This window comes from Geotrypetes seraphini, chromosome 2 (assembly GCF_902459505.1).
Source record: "Geotrypetes seraphini chromosome 2, aGeoSer1.1, whole genome shotgun sequence".
NCBI lineage: Eukaryota > Metazoa > Chordata > Amphibia > Gymnophiona > Dermophiidae > Geotrypetes > Geotrypetes seraphini.
Window position 1 is genome coordinate 42,439,668 of NC_047085.1, and position 27,729 is coordinate 42,467,396.

At 39.0% G+C, this 27,729-nt stretch overlaps 1 protein-coding gene across 4 annotated transcripts in view; it reads left to right on the plus strand.

Moving 5' to 3' along the window:
* Positions 1-27,729, plus strand: part of ATAD2 (ATPase family AAA domain containing 2) — a 332,232-nt gene that overhangs the window by 135,601 nt on the left and 168,902 nt on the right. For 3 of the 4 annotated variants that reach the window (XM_033933747.1, XM_033933750.1, XM_033933746.1), the window contains exons 9-13: positions 668-772; positions 2,259-2,367; positions 3,954-4,069; positions 26,161-26,335; positions 26,411-26,499. In XM_033933747.1, the coding sequence (XP_033789638.1) occupies positions 668-772; positions 2,259-2,367; positions 3,954-4,069; positions 26,161-26,335; positions 26,411-26,499 (594 nt within the window). The remainder of the gene's footprint in view (positions 1-667; positions 773-2,258; positions 2,368-3,953; positions 4,070-26,160; positions 26,336-26,410; positions 26,500-27,729) is intronic. The other variant, XM_033933748.1, reaches the window with a different exon arrangement.

Below are 27,729 nucleotides of genomic sequence, written 5' to 3' on the forward strand. Positions count from 1 at the left end.
ACACAGGTCCTGGACCTGTTGGTCCACCGTGTGAGCGGGCTGCTGGGCACGATGGACCTCAGATCTGACCCAGCGGAGGCATTGCTTATGTTCTTATGTAAGTTTTGAAAATAATAAAGATTTGGAAAAAAAAAAGTTGTGGCATCCTGTTTCCAAAAGAATGCTCTCCAATTGATTGGCTGCTTGCATCTCTTTTTTTGTTATGCTCAGGCTGGGCTGCAACTGGAGAGTTGGGTCACAGCCCATAAAATTTGAGCTATGGCAGCTACAGTAGCTTTTCTCCACTCTACTCCTATTGATGAAATCTGTAAGGCTGCTACTTGGTCCTTGGTTCATACCTTCACTTCACATTTATTGTCTAGAATCTTATTCCAGATGGGATGGGCGCTTTGGTTAAGCAGTATTACAAAACTTATCTTAAAAGCCAACTCTCCCATCATCCATTCTGGTTAGTTTGGGGGTCACCCATATGTGAGAATATGCTGCCTGCTTGTCCTGGGATAAAGCACAGTTCTGTTTCCTTTTGCTCCTTCTCACATTCTTCATTTTCTGGTATGGTATATAAATGTGGAAACTGTAGAAAGTCAGTCTGAGTAGAAACTTGCTCAAAGGAAAACACGTACTTCTATGGTTCAAAGTGGTAGTGTTATTTTGCTGAATGTTACAGGAGAAGACATGCCATTCACAACAGTGATTCTACATCATCATCATCTGATGATGAACAGTGCTTTGAGAGGCGCAGAAATCGCAATCGCAATAAAGTGCTAAGCAGGTTAGTGCTATAGCTGTTTTATTTTATCTTTTATAATAGGTAAATTCTAGTTAGATGCCAATTGTGGGTTTCATAAAACACACAGGATCTTTTGAAAATTAAATCCAGGCAGAATTACAATAAATTCTTTTCTGAGTTGACCTGTATTTTGATTTTGATATTTGCAAAGTATGCTTGAAATGGAAAACTTTCATTGGGTAATTTTTAAAAAATGGGGAAAAATTAAAGCTTACAATTAAATCATCATAAAGACGCTCTAATTAAAGGAACCAATTTTCTTTTTAATATAAACCATAACAATAGGTCCAGGATTAAAATTTTTGGCAAACTATATAAAATTATATATAGAAGCTGCAAAGTGAACAGAAGTAATGCATGAAACAGTTTGCCTAGTGCAATACAGTAAAATATAATCAGTAACTATATAATCTGCCTCAGTTATTCCAGTTTGAGCACATGTAAGTAGTGATTTCTTCACCACCACCCCCCCCCCTCACCACCAAATATTGGTTCTAGTTGGAATACTTACAGAGATTGAGCAAAACTGTTGAGGCAGTAATTGTTACTCCTGATCAGTTGGTTTGGCTGGAATGAACTCATTCTTCGGAGCTGCTGGGCTGAGCTGCAGTGTTTGGAGTCTTCTCACTGGATGGTTGGTATGACTCAAATGGGGGAGAGAAACATAGTAAACTATCTTAAATTAATATGGTGGTCCTAAGCCAATACTTTACAATCATCAAAAATACCCATTAGGTTCTTACCTGCTAATTTTCTTTCTTTTAGTCTCTCCAGACCGGCACCAACACCGCCATGTCTTTCTTGTTTGGATTGTTGTGTGAAGAGTGCATTTTTCTGTGGTGTCTTTTTGTTTGGAGGTTTGGGGAGATTGATAATACATGAACATGAAGAAAAAAGACAGAGAAAGAACAGCAGCATTTGGTTCGTCTGGCGTAACTGCCAAGCTGTCGACATTTTTTTGAAGGTTCTTATTTTATTCAATATCCAACAGTATCTCTCTGTTAGTTTCTGTTCTCCTTCTGGGAGTCTTGTTTAGTTTTATTAGTTCTTGTTTAGTTTTATTAGTTCTGCTTGGCTATTCGTCAGACTGATTGTAATTGGGACTGCACAGCTCACTTGTACTACAGCCAAAAGTTTGTGTCTGTCTCCACCTGCTGGTCATAGTTAGCTTTTACCTGTTAGTTTCTGTGCCGGTCTGAGAGACTAAAAGAGAAAATTAGTAGGCAAGAATCTAATTTATCCTTTAATCTTGATATACAATATTTGCTGCCATAGGCCCAATCACTACAGCTCTAAGCTATCTGAGCAGCTTCTGAGATGCTGTCCACTTCTAGAAGACATGGAGGTCCCCCCTCCCAACACACAATGACAGCTGCTGTTTTGTCTAGATTAAAAAGCCTGCTGTCACCATTTTCCTGATGTTTTTAGCACTTGCAGATTTTGTAGTTAAGTGTGTTTCACTTTATAGGTGTCTTCCTCTGAATCTGAGAGGAGAAGACTTAAAGGGAATTCACAAAGATCGCATGAAAATTGGAGCAAGCCTAGCAGATGTTGATCCAATGCAGTTGGATTTTTCTGTAAGTGTGAAAATATGGTCCACTTAAACTAGGTCAAGACATTTCTCTTTCAATCTGAGATCACTCATTCCTCCTAATACCCATTGCTCCAACCAAGTGCAGGGGAAGGAGGGGCATCCTTTCAGAGGTTTGCTGCTGCTCGTTTGGGTCTTAATTTGAGACTGCCGATGGAAACAAGGAAACACCAAAGACAACTTAGTGAATTAGGCCCTTAATGCAGAACTGTATAGTGCTAGCAGAATCTAGCAGTCCTTCCTCAATCACACTGCCAAGTCCCTATAATAGCTGTGCCAGAAATGATTTACCTTGGTTCAGTTGTTAGCTATAGCACAGGGTCTCAACCAACCTCCCATTCTTTCTTCACCATCACCACTGTGCCCTTCCTAGCCACACTTCTATCTCATCCCCCAGCCAATATTAGTTGTGTGACTATCTAGTTAGTTGTTTCTTCCATCAAAAGCTTGGGGAATTCTCATGAGAATTTGCAGGAGCCATTACGAAAGCTGCTCAGCACTGAGCAGCAGCGCAAAATCACACACCTGCTTGTGCTTCTTCTCAGCGGTCAAAGACGCTCACAGGCAGCCAGTTAACAGCGGGGCAGGAACTTGGAAAGTTTGTTCCTGCCTGCTGCACCTCCACCAACAATCACCAGTAGAGGTATGAGCGGGAGTGTGGCAGGCTGCAGAGCCTGGAAGATAGGGAGGGTGCAGAGTCTGACGGGGGAGGGAAGGAAGGGTGCTGGATGCAATGTCTGACGAGGGAGGGAAGGGAAGGGTGCTGGGTGGCTGTGCCTGGCATAAAGGGAGCTGGGTGCAATGCCTGACAGGGGAGGGAGGGAAGAGTGCTGGGTGTAGAGCCTGACGGGGCAGGGCACTTGAATATTAAGCCGCCCGACTTATATTCGAGTCAACCATTTTTCCTCCTTTTTGAAGGGTAAAGGGGGTCTTGAATTATATTCGAGTATATACGGTATTTATTTATTTTCCCCCTGTCTGTCCTGATGGGCTCACAATCTATCTAATGTACCTGGGACAATAGGGGGAATGAGTGACTTGCTCAGGATCACATGGAGCAGCGTGGGATTGAACACACATCCTTGTGCTGAGGCTGTAGTTTTAACCACTGCGCCACCTCCTACCCCCTCCCCCCCCCCCCCCCCCCCCCCCGTCCCCAAAGAGAAGATAAATTGTCCTTTCTCCAAACAAAATGAAGTTTGAAATTAAACGGAGGACTGGTGCCTCAAAACAGACTGAATAAAAGCCTGTAAAAGTTGTAAATAAAAAGTGTAGTGGTTAATTTAAGTTGCAGGAGCCTGATGTGAACCCAGCCAGCTTGTTTGTAGAAGATGAGAAACTGATTGTGCTTGTGATACAATGACTGTTGTCCCATTCATACTCTTATTTTTAAAAAAATATATTTTTAAAGCTTTGGGAGCTGTTTAGACACACACATGAGTGATGTTAGATAGTTACAAGAAAACTTTCATGTTAGAAGTAAGCATCTCCAACTATTTCAGCATATGTACATTGTTTAGCTATTCTTGAAAGCAAAAATATCTATTTGGTTTTTGTGTTTTACTTTACTAGGTACATTTTGATAGTGTGGGTGGACTTTCCAGTCATATTGCTGCACTAAAAGAAATGGTGGTTTTTCCTTTGCTTTATCCTGAAGTCTTTGAGAGATTTAAAATTCAGCCTCCAAGGTATTGTTTGGTCTAAAATTCTCATTTCAGTTTCATAAGGAGAGTTAGAAATTACTTGTTTCTATTCTGATTCAGAGGCTTTATTTTTGAACCCTTGGCAATGTTTGAAAAATAGTGCTCCCATATAAAGGTATATACAGTGTTCCCCTGCGAATTTGCGGTTTGTGAATCGCAGACTCACTCATTCAAGTCTGCTCCGACCAGCTCTTCCTGTAGTAAAGTCAGGCTACACTAATCAGGAGCCTCAAGTCAAAGCAGCTCCTGATAGGTGTAACCCGACTTTACTACAGGAAGAGGCAGTTGGAGCAGACTGCGAGTTATTTTCTTCACCTGCTGGCGCTCTAACTGCCATCTCCTGTCTCTCTCCAACTGCCCTCTCCTGCCTCCTATGCCTTTTGACAGGCAAAAAAACGCATTTGTGGTTTTTAAAAATTTGCAGGGGTTCCTGGAACGGAACCCTCGTGAATTTCGGGGGAGTACTGTAGTACATAACTTTTACCTCTCAAAACAAGCTTCTGTATGTTCTAGAAAAGTTCAAATTGTTCACTTTGCTGTGTCCTAGGTGCCACCTGGTTTATAACTCCTTGTCACAGCTCTGCTCTAACAGTGCTGAAAGCTACCTCTATGGTTGCATCCCACTCACAGAAAGTTGCATCAGATCAGTGGGATGTGGTGGAGGAAAGGCCCTGCCAGCCAGGGAAGTAACTTTCAGTGCTGTTGCGGCCATGACCCACTGCAGCCTTTGGCAGACCTGGCAGGCAGGTGTGGAGCTTGGGGGAGGGGAGAGAGAGAAGCTTCTGTAATAGTGAAACAGATTAATTTCCACATTAAAATTATCCACTATTACACACCTCTTTATAACTGACTACACTTATAATAAATGGAGAACAGCGGCAGTAATTTTGGAAAGCTGCTCTCTTACAGAAGCGTTATATTTCCACCACATGTAGCTTTACCCTCTGAATTCCTGCACTTCTGAAAATAAATGCATATGTGGATTATTAAATTCCCCTTGGATGCTACAAATTTTTCTACCAGGACTTTTCTTCCTGCATTTGATCTGCCATTGTTTATAATTTTGATATGTGTAAGGTTGGCTCTCTGAGGACATTCGGGTATAATATTCTCACAGATGGGTAATATCCACAGAACCTGGTATGGACAGGTACCAAAAAAATAAAGTACAACACACCGGATCTTCTTTCACAATCTAAATTGATTAATGCTCAAAAAGGCACTGCCTCTAAATGGTATGCAATACTAAACAGACCTCTTCCACTTCTATATCACAACTGATGAGTGTATGGCATCCTGAGCTAGAAATATAGGTCGAAGACAATATTTTGCAAAAGATCCGGACCCGAATGTTTAAATCCATACGATCAGCTGTGATATTGCAGTCAACATACTTTCTTCTACATAGAACTCATTGGACACTAAAAAAAACTTGCTAAACTCTCAAAGGACACTTCTAGCCTTTGTTGGTCTTGTGAGAAAGCTGAAGGAACATTATCCCCCATGATATATCATTGCTGTCATCTCTATATATTGGGATAAGGTTTGGAACACCATCTCATCCCTCTTGAATATGCAAGTTCCTTTATATCTTAAAATCATTATATTGGGTCATCATGGTTTCCCACATCCTCTTGTCTGAATATAGCGCTCATCTGGCCAGCTAGATCGGGGACATCATCGGAGCGTGGGAGCCCTACTCCGCCCTCCCCCCCCCCAAGCCAACCGGGACACAGACTTAAAAGGCCTCAGCGCCCACACCTACACCTCTAACCAGCTAGATCAGGGACATCATCGGAGCGTGGGAGCCCTGCTCCACCCCCCCCAAAGCCAGCCGGGACACAGACTAAAAAGGCCTCAGTGCCCACACCTACACCTCTAACCAGCTAGATCGAGGACATCATCGGAGCGTGGGAGCCCTGCTCCACCCCCCCCAAAGCCAGCCGGGACACAGACTAAAAAGGCCTCAGTGCCCGCACCTACACATCCAGCCAGTTAGATCGGGGACATCATCGGAGTGTGGGAGCCCTGCTATGCCTCCCCCCACCCCCCCCCCCCGAGCCAGCTGGGACACAGACTAAAAAGGCCTCGGCGCCCGCATCTACACCTCCAGCCAGCTAGATCAGGGACATCATCGGCGCGTGGGAGCCCTGCTCCACCCCTTCCCCCAAGCTAGCCGGGACACAGACTAAAAAGGCCTCAGCGCCCGCACCTACACCTCCAGCCAGCTAGATCGAGGACATCATCGGAGTGTGGGAGCTCTGCTCCGCCCCCCTGGTGCGCCGATGAAGGCGCACGACAAAGGCGCATGCGCCTTAGTGAACGCCTTCGTGAAACACCCGCGTGAAACAGCCCGCGCCCTCAAGACTCTAACGACACCTAGATCTCCTGACCTCCCGGCCTTTCCAGTTGCTCTCCGCTGGTCTTACCTCCACCACGAACCAGCTACTTGCAACAACGCCCCTGATGGACACTAGGCCCCCCGCTCCAAGTCAGGTAACAGCAACCTGACCAATTTTTTATTTCTTATACTCGGTTCTAAGAGCCCACATATCTGCTCAATGACAAACTATCTGCTGCATGACTAATGTTTAAATATCTGCTCAATGACAAACTATCTGCTGCATGACTAATGTTTAAATATCTGCTCAATGACAAACTATCTGCTGCATGACCAACGTATAAATATTAATAATACATTTTACTGTACATCTGTCTCCATGGCACATTACCTGCTATCTGACTACTGTACTACTGTTTAACCCGTATTCTGTTGAACCAGCTTGTTCGTTCACAACTCTCAAGTATGTCACTGCACCATTGCGCTATTGCAGTATCCCGCCAAGCCAACGTGTTTGTTTACTTCTCTCAAACAAGTCACTAGTTGGCTCATGCACTATTGTAGTTTCTGACTATCATAACAATATGGCGCTCCTTCACCACAGCCTGAGCAAGAAGCAAGGCAACCGCCCCCCCTTATCTACTCCCACTCCCCACCTACTACCTCTTCTATATGTAACTTCAAGCCCAAACCTCCACCAACACAAATCAAGGTAACCCTTGATAACCCAGACTCCACCCCTTCAGAGATAGCAGTCCTGACAACATTCTACAGACCTTCCAGACCATATATCAAAAAAGCCCGAATACTAAAAAACTTAGTTTCTTCCCATCTCCCCCCCAAAATCCCACTATGCTACTCCAGTCTCAGAGGTTCCTACCTAAATATAAGATCTATGAGGAACAAATCCAAATTAATTTACAACTGGCTAACAGACATCAACCCTGACTTCGTCCTACTAATGGAGACCTGGTTACTCTCGGATAAAGACATTATCATCCAAGAATGCCTCCCCACTAATTTCAAATTCTAACCTTAGCAAGAGAAAGAGGCAGGGGTGGTGGACTGGAAGTAATCTTTCAGGACAACTTAAACTGCACCATGCTAAGCTCTAAATCCTCCTCCACCTTGGAAATCTTATCTCTAAAGCTACATTCAGAACTTCTAGCCGACTCCCTAATAATCACTCTAGCATATATTCCCCCCCAAAAATGGTCCTCAGCCAAAGAAGAATTTCACAAGTTCCTGTTAACCGATTCGCTAACAGGGCCTTGCAACCTCTTATACGGAGATTTAAACCTACACCTAGAGAATCCAGATCTACCAGAGACCACTGAATTTTGGTTCTTTCTTGCTTCACTAGGCTTCCCTCACTCTCCTCCGGTATCTACTCACAAAAAAGGCCACCAACTGGACTTAGTATCGCTGGCAGCAATAAACGCTACAAATCCCACGATCCGATGGATATCAGAAACCTGGTCAGATTCACTTTGGTCAGACCACAAAATATGCAACTTCGAGCTGGAATGGCAATAGAAAACAACTACAATGAAAGCCAAGAACAAATCCACACTATTTCAAACAAGCAGAGGCAAGATCAGCCCCGTAGAATTCTGGACTCACTACGAAATTATCTACAACCAAGACGAGGATCTTAATCACTTCATGAACTCCTGGATCTCCACCAGCACCCAAATCCTAAACGAAATGGCCCCGCTGAAAAAAAGAAGGATTAGACCTAGAAACCTAACAGGCTGGTTTGATCCAGAGCTCCTCGAGATAAAGAAGATTAGAAAGGAAATGGTCAAAGTCAGGAACTCCAGAGTCTAGAGACGCTTGGCGCCAAATGCTAAAAAGCTATAAAAACATTACCAAAGAGAAGGAAAAAACCTATGTCTACATTATAGGTAACATCTCCTTAAACAGCAGCAAACTGTTTAAACTAGTCAATGACTTGTACGATACTCACTCTTACACAAACCCGGTAGAAGAATCCACAGTTACAGCAGACGACCTAGCCGATTTTTTTTCTACTCAAAAATAATAAAATCAAGACATGCTCTACCAAGCACTCAAGACTCCCACTGGAACTACGTCATCCCCCAGGACCCAGACGCTTCTAAAGCCGACATGAGTTGGACAAACATCAAGGAGACTGATTGGCAAACGTTCATCAAGTACTACAACAAATACGCCAAATCATATTGCAGATTGGACCCCTGCCCCCCAAATGTAATGAAATTGGCCCCTATCAACTAGAGAGTTGCGCGGGGACAGAAATCCCACCCGTCCCCCCGAGGAAACCCCTCCGTCCCCGCCCTTCCCTATGAACTTCAGGAGTAATTTGGTTTAATTATGCTACTGAATTCACAATTATATTTTCATACATGTTTCTATCATTCCTCCAAAATGTATTTCCCTATGACCCATATCAACTCCCCTTGCTCCCCCCACTCCCCTCCCCCTTCCCCCTTCTATTAACATTGTATTGAAGTAATCAAATTATAATAAATTATGATATTTACATACATATTTCTATCATTCCTTCAATATACATTTCTATATGACCTATTCCATCTTACCCCTGCACCTCCCCCAGTTCTCCTTGTGGATTCGTTTAAGTAAACATATCTTTTGAAAATTGTTTATGCACAATAAAAAATAAAGGGTTTGCGATTTTTTTTTTTTTTTTTTTTTTTTTTTTTTCAAATCTTTATTCATTTTAATACATACATCAAGTGTACATTAAATACAAACTATCATAATACATTATCACTTGAAAATTCCATCATAATGTGTATCTAAAAGCTTTATATCCCACCCCCTCCCATAACCATACACAAATAATAAAATTCATATGTATATTAATCATTTAAAAATATGCTATATATATATATATATACAATTCTCCCTAATTCCCCCACCCCTCCCTTCCTTCAATTATCACATAAGGAAAAAGAATAATAAATTAACATTAATCATATTTTATTATTGGCCCCCACACATCCTGAAATCTATTAAAATACCCATTTTGTACTGCAATTAACCTTTCTATTTTGTACAGATGACACATTGAGTTCCACCAGAAGCTGTAATTTAGTCTAGAACAATTCTTCCAATTAAGTGTTTGTTGTATCCCCACACCTGTAAGGATCATCAGAAGCTTATTATTTGCTGCAGATATTTGGCTTTTAGATCTCATACACATTCCAAATAGAACTGTATCATATGATAATGCCACATGATTTTCCATTAAAAGATTAACTTGATCCCAGATTGATAACCAAAATGCCTGAGTACATGGACAATAAAATAAAAGATGATCTAAAGCAGGGGTGCCCAACGCGTCGATCGCGATCGACCGGTAGCTCAGGAAGGCAACTTGAGTCGATCCCAGAGCCCATCCCGGACTCTGTGATAGACTCGTGTTGCCGTCCCGATCTACCGGGCCTATCAGCCTTCCTCTCCCCGACGTCAAAGATGCCGACGCCGGGCATTAGGCTGTTTTTGTCATTTTTTTTTGGGGGGGGGGCGTGGTGGCGGCGGCAGCAGCAACAGCCTGAAAAAGAAATCATCCTGGCCCGGGTCAGTGTCATACTCGCAACTTCTACCTCTTCCAGCAGCCTTCTACCTGCTTCCGGCCACACCCCCTACTCCGCGGCTCTCTTCGGCAACTCAGCAGCAGCGATCGACACAAGCTTCTGACGTCGGGGCCTACCCTCTGCGAATCCCGCTTGTTTCAACTTCCTTTTTCCACAAAGGCGGGACTCGTAGAGGGAAGGCCCCGATGTCGGCAGCTTGTCTTGATCATCGCTGCTGATGAGTTGCTTAAGAGAGCCGCAGAGCAGGGGGTGTTGCCAGGTGCAGGTAGAAGGGAGAGGGCCAGATGCAGGACTCGTGGGTGAGGGAGGAGAAGAGAGAGAGAGAAAGAGAAAAGGGGAGGGAAACAAAAGGAAATATTTCATACTGGGCTGGGCCGGAGTGGAGGGAGGGTGGAAAGATTCTGGCTACAGGGTGCAGTAACAAAGGAAAAGGTGGGAAAGCTGAAAATGGAGATAGTGACACAAAGAAGAGAAAGGGTAAGCAGGACCTACTGAATAAGGATAGAGATACAAAGGGGACATGAAGAGGAGATGAAATAGAGACATAGAAGTAATGCTGAAAAAGGGGGGGGGAGATAAAGACATTGAAAGGGTAAATGGTGAACATGGGGTAAAGACAAGGACAGAGACAAATGAAGATTCTGAAAAAGTGTTGAGATAGGGATATAGGTGAGATGGACACAAAGAAGGGTGATGCTGGAAAATAGGTGGAATGGTAATTCTGACAGACACAGAAGGGAAATGCTGGATCAAGGAGAGATGGGGCTCAGGCTTGATGGAATGAGGAGAAATGCCTTGTTGGCCTGGAACTTCCTCTCCTACGTCAGAATTGACGTTAGGGAGCGGAATGCTGGTCAGCGCGACGCTTTTGCAGGGAAAGCTTGGGACGGCGGTGGCTTGGGGGCTGTTCCCCGATGGCGGTGGCAGCAAACCGAGTGGCTTGGGGGAGGGCACGGAGAAAGAAAGAAAGGGGGCAGACAGGGAGACAGAAAGAAGGGGGAACAGGGAGACAGAAAGAAAAAGTTGGGGGAGAGAATGAGGTCTGGAGGAGAGGAAATATACAGGAGGCTGAAAGAAAGGAAGAAAGATTGGATGCACAGTCAGAAGAAGAAAGTGCAACCAGAGACTCATGAAATCACCAAACAGCAAAGGTAGGAAAAATGATTTTATTTTCAATTTAGTGATCAAAATGTGTCGGTTTTGAGAATTTATATCTGCTGTCTATATTTTGCACTATGGCTCCCTTTTACTAAACCGCAATAGCGTTTTTTAGCGCAGGGAGCCTATGAGCATTGAGAGCAGCACGAGGCATTCAGTGTAACTCCCTGTGCTAAAAACTACTATTGTGGTTTAGTAAAAAGGGAAGGGATGTATTTGTCTATTTTTGTATTTTGTTACTGAGGTGACATTGCATAGATTCATCTGCCCTGACCTCTTTTTTTATGTTTTAAATCTTTATTCATTTTTTTTGTGTTACAACAAGTGTTACAAATAAACTCAATAGAAACTTAAATACACACTTGACTAACTCATATATTAATATCAAGTTTAACATTAATATAATAATCCCCTGTCCCACCCTACTTCCCAACCAATAATACATAAATCAATTTTATTGTACATTCTTTAAATATTAATTTAGTATATAAAAATCAAAATTGAAAAGCCCACCCCATTCCCCTCTTTACAATTATCTTATCATGGGAAAAGTTCATTAGAGAAATCATGTTAACGGTCTTCAGATATTTCCAAGTATTATTTATAGGAAAATTATCCTTCTTTACAAAAATCGGTTAATGGTCCCCATATTTTTTGAAATTTATTCATGTATCCTTTGTGTGTTGCAATAGCGAGTTCCATTTTGTATATGTGGCATACCGAATTCCACCAGAACATATAATTCAATCTATCATGTTGTTTCCAATTGAATGTAATTTGTTGTATTGCAATTCCAGTTAAAATAAATAAAAGTTTGTTATTACTAGATGAAATTTGGCTTTTTGCTCTCATGGTTGTTCCAAATAATATAGTATCATATGTCAAGGCTACCGGATTTTCTAACATTCTGTTAATTTGGGGCCAAATTGATTTCCAGAATGATAGGATAAATGGACAAAAGAATAAAAGATGATCTAATGTCCCAATTTCAATATGACAGTGCCAGCATCTATTAGATCTTGAACTATCTATTTTTTGTAAACGAGTAGGGGTCCAAAAAGCTCTATGAAGAAGAAAAAACCAAGTTTGTCTCATAGATGCTGACACCGAACATTTTAGCCTCCAAGACCAAAGTCGTGGCCATTGAGATGCACTAATTTGGTGTTTTATCTCAATGCTCCAAATGTCTCTAAGACCATTTTTTGGTTTTTTATTTATATATCCGGATATTAATTTATACCACTGTGCGGCTTTGTGACCTATTGAGTCCATCTGGAAACATAAGAATTCCAAACTGTGATATTTAGCGAGATCTTTCCATTCAGGGAACCCTTTCTGAATAGATTGCTTCAATTGCAACCATTTAAAATATTGTGTTTTATTGAGACCAAATTTTTGTTGCAATTGTGAAAACTCCAGCAATTTATCATTTTTAATTACATCATCCAGAGTGCGAATGCCTGCTATCATCCAATGTTTCCAGATGACTTTAAAACCGCCAATTTTGATCTTGGGGTTTAGCCATATAGTTTGGTTGGTTGATTTACTAATTGGTATTTGAGTAAGATTACTTATGTATTTTAGAGTTTTCCAGGTATCCATAAATATTTTATGATCTTTGTATAACCTTGGCATTTTGATACTAATTACATGATTAAGACGTAATGGAAACATAAGCCTCCATTCTAGCCAAAACCAGTCTGGAATATTATCTGTGGGTTCTGGGAGGATCCAATACATACCATGACGTAAGATATAGGCTTGATGATACCTATAAAAGTTGGGAAAATTTACCCCTCCCTCCTTAATTGGTCTTTGTAATGACACTAGAGCAATTCTTGGTTTTTTATTAAGCCATATAAATTTTGTCAAAGTCCTATTTATTTTTGTATAAAACGAATCTTGAAAAAAAACTGGTATCATCCCCATTTGGTAACATACTAGCGGTAAAATCATCATTTTTACAGTTTGTACTCTTCCCCACCAAGATAAATGCAAAGGATTCCATTGCTCACACATTTCTATTATTTTTTGTAATAAGCATTTTTCATTAATTTTCATTGTTTCATCTACTGTTTTTGTTATCAAAATTCCAAGGTATTTAATATATTCTTCCTTCCAAACAAAAGGGAATGTATCAAATAAACCTTTTGTACAATGTATATTTAGTGGAAGAATCTCTGATTTATTCCAATTAATTTTATATCCTGAAAAATTTCCAAATTTCTCAATCAATTCAAGTAGATGTGGAATGGTGGATTCTGGATTTTTCAGATATAGTAATAAATCATCTGCATAAGCAGATATCTTATATTCTTTATCTGAATGAGGTATACCCTGTATCTCCTTAGCTTGTTGGATGGCTAATATTAAGGGTTCTAAAACAATATCAAACAGCAAAGGGGACAAGGGACATCCTTGTCTAACTCCTCTCTGTAGATTAAATTTTTCTGAAAACGTATTATTAATATATAATCTAGCAGAAGGGGAGCTATACATTGTTTGTATCATTTGTATAAATCCAGGACCTATACCAAACCATTCCATTGCTTGATACATAAAAGGCCATTCTACTCTATCAAAGGCCTTTTCTGCGTCTAATGAAATTGCAAAAGTAGGTTCATTCATTTTCTTTGTTAAATATAACATATGGAATGTTAATCTGGTATTGTGAGATGAATGTCTTTGAGCAACGAATCCTGTTTGATGCATACCTATTATATGGGGGAGAGCTTTAGCTAATCTTAGCGCAAGTATTTTTGCTAATAATTTTCCATCTACATTTATTAAAGATATTGGTCTATAGTTTGAGACCAAAGTGGGATCTTTATTGGACTTTGGCAAAACAATAGTCAAAGATTCTGCTATAGTGCCTTTAATACAACCTTTATTGAGCTGATATTGATAAAGATTTAATAAATAGGGTAATAAAAAATTTTGAAATGTTTTATAAAATTCCACTGTATATCCATCACCACCTGGAGCGGATCCAACTCTAAGGGACTTCAAAGCTGTTCCTAATTCTTTTAGTGATATTGGTTCTTCCATACTTCGTTTTATATGTTCAGGAATTTTTGGACCCTCTAACATTTTTAAAAATTCAGAACCATCTTTTTCTTTATTTAGATAATTTTCAGAAGAATAAAGAGATTTATAAAATTTTAAGAATTGTTTTAAAATAGGTTCAATTTGTGTATATGTATTTCCATTTTCATCTTTTATTGCTATTAATTTTGTTTTTCTTTTTTTCGCTTTAAGATAGTTTGCCAATATTCTTCCTGATTTGTTTGAATTACCATAGTACAATGTTTGTTGAGAAAATAAATCTTTCCTAATCATCTTAGATGAGATCTCATTATATTTACCTTTTAATTTTAATAATTCTTGTTGAATAGAATATTCCCATTTTTCTATAAGTTTTGATTCTAAATTTTTAATCTCTTTTTCTAAAATTAAAAATTGTTTTTTAATTTGTTTTTTTAGAAAAGCCGAATAAGAAATTATTTGTCCTCTAATTGATGCCTTAAAAGCATCCCATAAAGTTTCTCTGTTAATATCATCATTATCATTTATTTGAAAAAATTCTTTCATTTTTGTTAGAAGATTTTCACAAAAGTTTTGGTCAACCAACAGTGTATTATCCATTTTCCAAATTGGTCTGTTATTATTTTGATCTGTAGTTTTGATTTTGATCCACACTCCACCATGATCAGATAGAATAATTGGATCAATGGCTGCTTGTGTCACTTGATGTGCAAGATGATTTGAAGTAAAGATATAATCTATTCTTGAAAAGGAATTGTGAACATGAGAACAGAAAGAAAATTCCCGACCATCAAAATGAAGTATTCTCCATATATCTGTTAAATCACAAGATTGAATCAAATTATCTAGTCCCATAGATTTCATAACTCTACTTGGGTTTTTATCTAATAAAGGATCCATTACAGCATTGAAGTCCCCTGCTACTATAAGATTTGAAGTAGCCAGTGGTATGATCAATTGTTGAAGAGTTTTAAAGAATTCATTTTGGTTCGAATTAGGGGCGTATATATTAATTAACGTCATGGTAGTATTTCCCATATTCATTTCCACCATTATCCATCTTCCATGAATATCTGAAGCTTTTAGTTTAAATGAAGCAGAGCATTTTTTATTAATTAAAATAGCAACACCTGCTTTTTTCCCTATAGCTGGTGAGAAAAAACACTGTTTGACCCAGCCTCCTTTTAGCTTATTAGATTCTATATGTGAGAGGTGGGTCTCTTGTATAAGGCATATATCTGCATCTTGCCTTTTTAAAAATGATAGTGCTTTTTTCCTTTTTATCATATGATTTAGACCGTTAACATTTAAAGACATAATTTTAATATCCATTTTTAAAATTTTCAGGTATTAAATTATGTATATTTTCCCAATGTTTTAAGTATTTCATTTCTCTTTTTTCCTTTACCCCCATGATTACCTTATATATCTCCCTTTTATTCCCTCCCATCCCTCTTATCCCTCCCTTCCCCCCCTTATTAATTACGAAAACTTGGATACGCAGGTTGAGGTTAGATTTAGATAACTCCCACAAGCTATTAATAATTATCTAAAGTACTACAATCTTTTCTCTATTTTTGTATATTTTCTCTTATTTTATAATTAATTATAAGAATAAGTAAAAGTTTTTCATTCTTATATATTGAAAGATTATTTTCTATATTTGTATGTCTTTAAATCCATAAGAATGATTATATTACATTACTTATATCTGAGAACATTTCAATTACAATTCATTTCTTTTCAAGGTGGTATATTATTTTTACTTTAAAAAGCTTTCATACCTGGGTATAATAAATTTATCATGTTAAGAGCATTCGAATTTAGCCTCTTTTCTCAGAACTGTAACAAGAGTCTTCAGCACAGGAATTCCCTCTCCTCTTATGCTCACTATTTTCCTATGATTCACGAGAGAGTTGTCAATTAAGAGAAGCTGATACTCCCATCAGTGTTCTATTCATGTGCCTAGACCCTAATTCAAACTAGAGAATGACATGGAGACGAATCTGTTCCTTCCTTCAGGAACTAAATTTCCTCATCCAGTCTTTGCCCCATTATTATAAGCTCTGTCTCAACAGCATACTCTCCAGACACCTATAATTTTAAAGTACCTGGGTCTTGTGCAGACGAGAGTGAAGTCCTGTGCCAAAAACTCTTTTCATATCTCCCGTAGAGGATTGCCAGGTTAAATAAATTATGGGTACTAAAATTTAACTTAATAAATAAAAGAGCAATTGTCTATAAAGATGAAACATGAAGTTTGAGATATATATATTAAAAAAAAACTTTTCAGGCAATTTTTGCGTTTCAGATATATTCTTTTCATATTTATCGTATTTGAAACACATTGTAATGTATTTGAAACGCAAAATTAAACCGGAAGTACCACCTTCAACAGGAAATATAACAAACCAATCACTTCGTCTTTTTTATAATCTTCTCTGTGATTGAAGGATGATTCTCCTTCTCACCATTACTCCGCCTTCAAAATTTCTCAACCAATCAGTACATCTTTAAGTTTGTTGAAAAAAAAATTCTTCGTCATCATTTGAGTTCGGAGATGTGTTTCAGTTCATTTTCATTCCTGCCAGTAAGTTTATTCTATTTATTCTGTGTAGAATTCTAGAATTTTTGTGTTTTTTCAGTTTTCTTGTTTTCCATGGAGAATTTTGCAAGTTGTTTAAATCTTTAATTCGATCCTTGTGTCAATAGTCATTAGTATGAACCCATTAAATGTTCTTTAGATTGTCATAGGTTGCTCCAGTTGATTCATAAATTCCTGTAGTTTTTTTGGATCCGTAAAGTTTTGCGTTTTGTTAGCAATGGTAACCTTCATAATCGCCGGGTATAGGAGCCCAAATCTAGCTCCTAGAGATCTTAGTTGTGGTCTCATGTCTAAGAATTGTTTTCTTTTTGTTGCTGTTTCTTTTGCAAAGTCCGGGACAATGTATATTTTTGAGTCTTGGCATTTAAGATTTTTGATTTCCTTGGCTATTTGGCATATTTCAATTGCTTGTTGATGTCTTAAAAGTTTGAAAATTAAAGTTCTTGGACCTGTTTGAGTGTTATTTCTTTGTGTTGGAATCCTATGAGCTCTTTCAATTTCCAGTTCCGTTTTAAATTTCAGTGGTAGTATTTTAGGTAGAAATTTTTCAAGAAATGCAATCGGATCATTTTTTTCCACTCCTTCAGGTAATCCGATTATTCTTAAATTATTCCGTCTTTCACGATTCCGGCTGTCTTCAAGATTTTTTTTTATCTCTGTTATTTCTTTCCATATGATTTTGCTGTGATTCATATCTGTATTTAATTGTTCTGTAATATCTTCTAATGTTGAAATTCTATTTTCTGTGATGTCCACTCTTTTAGTAAGGATTGCAGCATCTTCCATTGCTTTTTGTAGTTTTTTGTTACTATCTAAGACAATTTCTTTTATTTGTCTTAGTTCTTCCATAACATCCAGATTTTTTTTCTGTTGGTAATGGGATTTTAGAGGGTGTACCTGGCTCTGGTTTCGATCTCTTATTGCTTCCCGATGTTCCGGCTCCCAAATCAGCTTTATTTTGTTTAGTTGAAGTCATGTTTCAATATATATCTTAATTTCTTTAAAATATTTGGTAGTAATTCTTTTTATATGCTTGTATATAAGGAGCTACTCGTTTATCCAACCATTCGAGTCCAAGCCACTCCCCCCCTTTTTACAGTACTCTTAAAGCAACTGTAAGTTATTTGTCTCAAGGTCTATTGCTGTGAGTAAAAAAAAAAAAAAATTGTCTGTAGTCTTTCTTTCTGTTTCTTCTCCTTCAAGCCTTATCTCAGTCTCTATGAAGGCAATAATATTCTAATTAGTAGCCTTTCTTTTCCTTAGATTTTTTTAGATATGGCTGGTTATTATTTTTATAGATTTTTCCCTTTTTCTTTCTTCTTTAATTCGTTGTTGACATTTAGCTTCAGCGCTGAAAAAATTTGTAGTCTTTTTTTTTTTTTTTTTTTTTCTGGCTCTCCTCTTATAAGCCCAATCGCAGCTCTTACCGAGGAGAGCAATATTCCATCCAATATATTTTTACTTTAGTATTTTTGATGTATATGTATTTTTCAGCGCCTCTCAATTGCCTTGATGTTATTTTCCTTCAGGTTAAAGAAACCGTTAATCCTTTATTTTGTCCCTTTCTCACAGCCCAAGCGCTGAAAAAAAAAAAAAAACCCAGCTCACCGGCAGTTTCAGACTCTGTTAATCTCCAGCCTCTCACACATCGCTTCTCAGGACATTAAAACGGCACTTCTATCTTTTTAAACGTCTCAGCTAAGGAGGTAGATTTTAATTTATCATACCATCAAGAACGTAGGAAATCTTTTTTTGTAGTTATTTCTGTAAATTAAGCTTGTTTGTACGGAGCTTCTTCTTCACCCAACCGTCATCATTCGCGTCCAAGCCCTGACCTCTTTGAAAAAACCCGGAATATGAATAATTAACATTTTCTCTGCCTTTCAGTGTGCTTTGTGTTTTTTTTTTTTTAAATCTTATTGTTGGTAGATCATTTTGACTTAGTCATTTTAAAAGTAGCTTGCAAGCCCATAAAGCGTGGGCACCCCTGATCTAAAGTTCCAATTTCAATTTTACAATGCCAGCACCTATTAGACTTAGAGCAATCTAAATTTTGTAATCTAGTAGGGGTCCAGAATGCTCTATGCAACAAGAAAAACCATGTTTGCCTAATAGATGCCGACATCGTACCTTTACTTCTCCAAGACCAAATACGTGGCCATTGAGATGCATTAATCTGGTGCTTAATTGCTCCAAATATCTCTCAATCCATTTTTTGGTTTCTTATTCAAATAATTAGATAAAATTTTATACCACTTTGCGGCCTGGTGTCCCAGAAAATCTGCCTGGAAACATATGAATTCTAAGCTATAATGATTATTTAAAGATTTCCATTCAGGGAACCCTACCTGCTTCAACTGCAACCATTTATAACTTTGTTTTTTATTTAGACCATATTTATGTTGCAATTGTGAAAAATCAAGCAGTTTACCATTATGAATAACTTCATTTAAGGATCTTATATCTGCTTTAATCCAATCTTTCCAGACAACCTTAAACCCGCCTATTTGTATCTTGGAGTTTACCCAAATAGATTGATGTGTAGATTTTCCAATAGACTCAGGAGTTAATTTGTCAACAAATCTTAATGTTTTCCAAGTATCCATTAATACTCTATTGTCCTTACGTACTCTAGGCATCTTTATACTGAGCAGAAGATCAAGTCTAAGTGGGAATATAAACGACCTCTCAACCCATAACCAGTCTGGCAGTTGTTCCAAAAGCTCTGGGAGGACCCAGTACATACCTTGGCGCATGATATAGGAAAATTTACCCCACCCTCCTTAATTGGCCTTTGTAGAGACACTAGAGCAACTCTTGCAATTTTACCCAGCCAAATAAATTTAACCAGAATACTATTTAACTTTTTATAGAAATCCCCCTGAATAAACACTGGTATCATGCCCAATTGGTAACAAACCACAGGCAGAATCATCATTTTAACAGTTTGAACTCTTCCCCACCATGACAAATGCAAAGGATTCCATTGCTCACACAACTCTGTTACTCTTTGTAATAAAAATTTTTCATTTACTCTCATTGTCTCTTCGAGTGTATTTTTCAACCAAATGCCTAAGTATTTTATTCCATCTTCTTTTCTAAATAAAAGGAAAAGAATCAAATATACCTTTTGTACAATACACATTTAAAGGTAAAATTTCCGATTTAGTCCAATTTATTTTGTATCCTGAGAATTTTCCAAATGTATCAATTACTGCAAGTAGACATGGAATTGTTGTTTCCGGATTTCTCAAATGAAGCAAAATATCATCAGCATAAGTGGATACTTTATAATCCACTCCCGCACATGGTATACCCTGTATGTCCCTTGCCTGTCGAATAGCTAATAACAAGGGTTCAAGTACTATATCAAAAAAGCAAAGTAGATAACGGAAAACCCTGTCTAACCCCCCTCTGCAATTTAAAAGCATCTGAAAAATTATTATTTATATATAAACGAGCAGTCGGGGAGCTATACAGTGCTTGAATCATTTGTACAAATCCGGAACCAATACCAAACCATTCCATAGCTTGATACATGAATTTCCATTCTACACGATCAAAAGCTTTCTCAGCATCTAATGATACTGAAAAAGCCGGATCATTAATTTGTTTTGTTAAATAATACATCTGAAATGCCAATCTAGTATTATTGGAAGAGTGTCTTTGAGCAACAAATCCAGTTTGATGCATACATATTATATACGGAAGAGCTTTAGCCAATCTTAATGCTAAAATCTTAGCTAATAATTTACCATCTACATTTATTAAAGAAATAGGCCTGTAATTTGAAACCAATGTTGGATTTCTATTTGGTTTTGGCAAAACAATAGTTAAAGATTCTGCCATAGTGCCTGATATACAACCTTTATTCAGTTGATCCTGATATAATTTTAACAAATATGGTAAAAGGGAAATTTGAAATTCTTTATAAAACTCTACCGTAAATCCATCCCCACCTGGAGCAGTCCCAACTCTAAGGGACTTCAATGCTGTTTGTAACTCTTTTAGTGATATAGGTTCATCTAAACTTCTTTTTATATGATCAGGAACCTTAGGACTTTCAACTAAACTCAAAAAATCCAACCCATCTTTCTCTTTATTTCCATAAGACTCAGAAGAATAAAGGGACTTGTAATAATTCAAAAATTGTTTTAATATATTTCCAATCTGAGAATGAGAATTCCCTAAATCATCTTTATGCCTATTTTCTCTTTCCTTTTCTTTGCTTTTAAATAATTTGCCAATAATCTTCCAGCCTTATTTGAACTACCATAATACAATGCTTGCTGAGCAAAAATGTCCTTCCTTACTAACCTAGAGGAAACCTCATTATATTCACTTTTTTTTTAACAATATTTGAAATGTAGCCTGTTTCCACTTGTTAACCGATTGTAATTCTAAATTTTTAATCTCTTTTTCCAAGTTTACAAACTGCTTTCTTAGCTGTTTCTTATTATATGCAGAATATGAAATAATTTGTCCTCTCATAGTTGCTTTGAAAGCATCCCACAAAATTTCAGTCTATTTCCTCTAAATCATTAAGTATAAAATATTCATTAATTTTGACCTGAAATTCTGTACAGAATTTAGAATCAGCAAGCAATGCATTATCAAACCTCCATACAGGTTTGGAATTATCTAGATCTACTAAATTTACTTCTATCCATCCATATACCACCATGATCTAATATTACTATTGGTTCTATGGCAGCTTTTTCAACTTGCTGTAACATCTGATCTGAAACAAAAATATAATCAATTCTTGAAAATGATTGATAAACATGCGAACAAAATGTAAATTCCTGATAATTAAAATGAAGCATACGCCATATCTTTTAAATTACATGATTGTATTAAATTATCTAAACCCATTGATTTCATAATTCTACTAGGTTTTTTATCCATTATTGGATCTATAACAGCATTAAAATCCCCCTCCACCATTAAATTAGTAGCAGCTAGTGGTAATACTAATTGTTATAGAGATTTAAAGAATTCACTTTGATTCGAATTAGGGGCATATATATTTAATAACGCCATTGTAATATTACCCATGCTCATGTCAACAAGTACCCACCTTCCTAGAGGGTCTGCCTTAACCATATTAAATGTTGCCGAACATTTTTTGTTAATCAAGATTGCTACTCCTGCCTTTTTTTTTTTTATCGCTGGTGCAAATAAACACTGTTTTATCCAATTACCTGACAGCTTCATGGATTCTGACCCAGACAAATGTGTCTCCTGTAGAAAACAAATATCTGTATTCTATTGCTTAATATATGACAATACCTTTTTCCTTTTTATTGGGTGATTGAGGCCATTTACGTTCAAGGAGAAAATTTTAAAACCCATTATATAAATGAAATTTATTATACAAATACCGTATATCCATCTCAAAAATAAAATATAAACTTTTTCCTCATTCCCAGACCTAGACGTGGTAGCAATATCCGAAACATGGTTCACTGACTCTCATGGGTGGGATATAACTATACCAGGATATAACCTGCTTCGCCAAGATAGAGAGGGTAAGTTGGGAGGTGGGGTAGCACTTTACATCAAAGAGAACATCAAGACAACTAGGATCACAGATGTCAAGTACACTGGGGAATCCATCTGGGTAAACCTGGCCAGAGGCGGAGAGAAATGCCTATACCTCGGTGTGGTATACAGACCTCCAAGACAATCGGAGGACAAAGACAATGAATTAATTGAAGACATTGAGAATATCACCTTACGGGGGGACGTTGTCCTGTTAGGGGACTTCAACATGCCTGATGTAGACTGGAACACATTCTCAGCAACAACTTGTAGTAGCAAGAGGATATTAACTTCCATGAAGGGAGTACAGCTCAAACAAATGGTACTAGAGCCCACTAGGGCCCAGGCCATCCTGGACCTGATACTTACGAACGGGGAAAGCGTCACGGAAGTCTTGGTGGGAGAAACGCTGGCAACCAGTGACCATAACATGGTATGGTTCAACCTTAAAAAGGGCTTCCCTAGATCACAAACAAAAACGAAGGTACTCAATTTCCGGGGCACTGACTTCGCAAGCATGGGTGATTTCGTCCATCAGACGCTACAGGCTCAAGAAACAACGGATGATGTGGAAGCTATGTGGTCAACACTGAAAGGCAGAGAAAATGTTAATTATTCATATTCCGGGATTTTTCAAAGAGGTCAGGGCAGATGAATCTATGCAATGTCACCTCAGTAACAAAATACAAAAATAGACAAATACATCCCTTCCCTTCTTACTAAACCGCAATAGTAGGTTTTAGCACAGGGAGTTACGCTGAATGCCTCGTGCTGCTCTCAATGCTCATAGGCTCCCTGCGCTAAAAAACGCTATTGCGGTTTAGTAAAAGGAGCCATAGTGCAAAATATAGACAGCAGATATAAATTCTCAAAACCGACACATTTTGATCACTAAATTGAAAATAAAATCATTTTTCCTACCTTTGCTGTTTGGTGATTTCATGAGTCTCTGGTTGCACTTTCTTCTTCTGACTGTGCATCCAATCTTTCTTCCTTTCTTTCAGCCTCCTGTATATTTCCTCTCCTCCAGACCTCATTCTCTCCCCCAACTTTTTCTTTCTGTCTCCCTGTCTGCCCCCTTTCTTTCTTTCTCCGTGCCCTCCCCCAAGCCACTCGGTTTGCTGCCACCGCCATCGGGGAACAGCCCCCAAGCCACCGCCGTCCCAAGCTTTCCCTGCAAAAGCGTCGCGCTGACCAGCATTCCGCTCCCTGACGTCAATTCTGACGTAGGAGAGGAAGTTCCAGGCCAACAAGGCATTTCTCCTCATTCCATCAAGCCTGAGCCCCATCTCTCCTTGATCCAGCATTTCCCTTCTGTGTCTGTCAGAATTACCATTCCACCTATTTTCCAGCATCACCCTTCTTTGTGTCCATCTCACCTATATCCCTATCTCAACACTTTTTCAGAATCTTCATTTGTCTCTGTCCTTGTCTTTACCCCATGTTCACCATTTACCCTTTCAATGTCTTTATCTCCCCCCCCCCCCTTTTTTCAGCATTACTTCTATGTCTCTATTTCATCTCCTCTTCATGTCCCCTCTGTATCTCTATCCTTATTCAGTAGGTCCTGCTTACCCTTTCTCTTCTTTGTGTCACTATCTCCATTTTCAGCTTCCCCCCTTTTCCTTTGTTACTGCACCCTGTTGCCAGAATCTTTCCACCCTCCCTCCACTCCGGCCCAGCCCAGTATGAAATATTTCCTTTTGTTTCCCTCCCCTCTCTCTTTCTCTCTCTCTCCTCTCCTCCGCCACCCACGAGTCCTGCATCTGGCCCTCTCCCTTCTACCTGCACCTGGCAACACCCCCTGCTCCGCGGCTCTCTTAAGCAATTCGTCAGCAGCGGTGATCAAGACAAGCTGCCGACATCGGGGCCTTCCCTCTACGAGTCCTGCCTTTGTGGAAAAAGGAAGTTGAAACAAGCGGGACTTGCAGAGGGTAGGCCCCGACGTCAGAAGCTTGTGTCGATCGCTGCTGCTGAGTTGCCGAAGAGAGCCGCGGAGCAGGGGGTGTGGCCGGAAGCAGGTAGAAGGGAGAGGGCTGCTGGAAGAGGTAGAAGTGGCGAGTATGACACCGACCCGAGCCAGGATGATTTCTTTTTCAGGCTGTTGCTGCTGCCGCCGCCACCACACACCCCCACCCCCCCAAATGACAAAAACAGCCTAATGTCCGGCGTCGGCGTCATTGACGTCGGGGAGAGGAAGGCTGATAGGCCCGGTAGATCGGGATGGTAACACGAGTATCACAGAGCCCGGGATGGGCTCTGGGATTGACTCAAGTTGCCTTCCTGAGCTACCGGTCGATCGCAATCGACGCGTTGGGCACCCCTGTGCTAGATGCTTCAGTTCTTTAGCTTGTGCGTCTAACAGCATGGGCTGAGCTGATGTATCATGAGCTGGGCATGTAGTATGGGCTAATGTCTTTGCCATTGTTGCTCAATAGTCTGTGCAAAGCAGAACTCCATGCTCTCCTGCTGGGCCTGAAGTTGCTCTGCTAACTACTTTAGTCCTGCTTCTGAGGTCATCTTCCTGGCGATTTCTAGATCCTCCATTGTCACAAATTGAGTGCTCACATCGTTGCTGTTAGCAGAGACTGCCAACTGGTTACTCTGGTATCTTTGGTCTCCTCTCTCTCTGTCTCGGTTACTCTGTACCTTGGTACCTGTGGACTTACTCTTAGGACGGAGGAAGGGCAGGGGAACTAAAGAACTGCATGTAAGTTTTAAACTCGGATATGTCTGGCTATTCTGTCAATTATTCTACTATCTGGACATTAATGTAAACTTCTGCTGACTTTTACAAAAGGTAGACATTCTGGCAATTCTAATCTTGAGTCCCGAGCACATCTTGCAGGGCCTCTCTAAACATGTTGATCCAAAGTATATTTAGAGTTTACGTATGGCCACAGCAATAGATAGCAATACACATAGCAACCAGTAAGAAAACTGCATGATTCTTGTAATTTTCAGAGTAGAATTAAAGAAAAATAAAGGGATAAAGAAATTTTAGCATCCCCTGCATGTGTGTGTTCTTGAAGGTGGGGTGGTTTGTGGTGTGGTGTGGCAGGTGGGGGAGGGGAGGTTTTGAGCTGGGGGAGAAATTTGGGGGAGGGGCAGTTGCAAGGGATATAAGTTATCAGGGTAGGGGCAGTCTGGGAGTTTGGAAGAGAAAGGAATGCCACCCTTTAAATTGTTTTGCCCTGCATTAGCTGGAATTCATTGAACTGTAGAAATGCATTTGGTCATTTTGGAGAGGATCTATAGTTCTAGAACCCCCTAGTCCAAATTGGCCTATTTTTGAACCAGTCGGTATATAAACTTAAGGTTTAGATTAGATTAGATTAGATTATGCCAGGTTTTACTCCATTAATTTTTCAGTTATTTTACTCAAACATTCTTGATCCCCTTGTATAGTTCTTTCCAACTTCTGTTGGTTTGGAAAGATTAACCTGCAGAACAGGTTGGTATTGATTGAAGTAGGGTGGAACAAGTTGCAGCAAAGAAGTCCTCCATATATGCTCAGGATGCTCTTGAAGCTTTGCTTGAGCAATTGGAAAACGGTTGCAGATTGAGGGCCATTGAAGGACATCTAGAAGTGTAGCTGAATGCTACCTGCTGTCCACAGAGAACCTCTGTTAGAAGTAAGAACCTTTACACCTAACAGTACTTTTGAATATAACTTTTCATGAGATGATTTAAATAAAATGCATTTTGCTTAATCTCGCACAACAAAAAAGTGTACTGAAGTGATGTACAACAAAATCAAAAACTTTCTTTACCATTTTAGGGGCTGTTTGTTCTATGGGCCTCCAGGTACTGGTAAGACCCTCGTTGCCAGGGCACTTGCCAATGAGTGCAGCCGGGGTGACAGAAGAGTAGCATTCTTTATGAGAAAGGGTGCAGATTGCCTGAGTAAATGGGTTGGAGAATCTGAGCGACAACTGCGTTTGTTGTTTGATCAGGTAAGTTACACGTATTCTATTACCAGGAATATGTTGTCTATGGCAGCATTATGTAACGCAGCTTTTTCATTGTAGGCATACCAGATGCGTCCTTCAATTATCTTCTTTGATGAAATAGATGGATTGGCTCCTGTACGATCTAGCAGACAAGATCAAATTCATAGGTAGTGTTTCTTTGTAGAGTTCTAGCTTGACAGACCTTTTTCCTTGTGATGACTTATTTACTCTTATGTATTAACACTTATAAAATTAGGGTATATCTAGTCAGTTTAAATTAGGGCTGTACCAAATATTTGTCGTCTTTTCGATTCTACCCCAAATAGTGATTTAAGTTTGAATACAAATAACATAACTAATAAAAAGCAACATGAAATATGAGATCAAGTGTTTAATCTAGAGTTCTACTGTGCTAAATCCTACTGAAATAAAGTTCAATGCCCATTATTTATAATCAGTATTCAACCGAATAATAATTTGTATTTGGCCGAATAGCAAAATATGCCATTCAGTTCTAGTTTAAATCCAGCAAAGATTCAAATCTATTTTCATGTTAAATCAATGCTTTATGTGTAGAAATGGAAGTTTGTAAGCTTGTGCATGTACAGCTTGAATACACCCAAAGTTACTTGCTATTTAAATAGGCATGCCTGAGGCCTCATTTTATTTGCAAGTATGTGCATACTATTAAAAATTAAAACACATGCATGTAATTTAACCCAGAAAATGTGAATACCTCAAATCTTAAGTTATTTTTCCTAAAATTTTTGATTTTGAGAATCTGACAGACCACATATGTTTAATCTATCTATATGTGTTTATTTTGAAATTGTTACATCCCTTCTGGATTCTATATTTGTTTATTTTGAAATTGTTACGTCCCTTCTGGATTCTATATGCTAGGTGTTCAATCCCAACCCACAATCCAGGAGTTGCAGAAATCCAACACTTATCTGAGCACATGCTCCACCCCCTTAGCCTGAAAGCTAGCAAACATATCCAGTTACAATTTCTGCAAGCAAGCAATACAGAAGTCTTTTGCAGTTGCTTTGCTTTTTTTTTTTCGTTTAAAGTTCGCTTTCTTGGTGGCTTTAGTGCATTGATGATGAGGATATATGGGGGCGGAGGTCATAGTTAGTTTCTGACCGACTGGCAGTCTGAAGATCTTCAACTCTGGTCATTTGGAAATGTTTCTGAGGCAGAAAATCCTTTTTCTCCACTTAGCTGTTATCTGTTGCATCCCTTCCAGATTCCATATGCTAGGTGTTCATTTCCAACCCGCAGTCCAGGTGTTGCAGAAATCCACATCTTTTCTGAACACATGCGCCACCCCCTTAGCCTGAGAGTTAGCAAACAACCCTAGTTTCAGTTTCTGCAAGCAATCTGAGCAGAAGTCT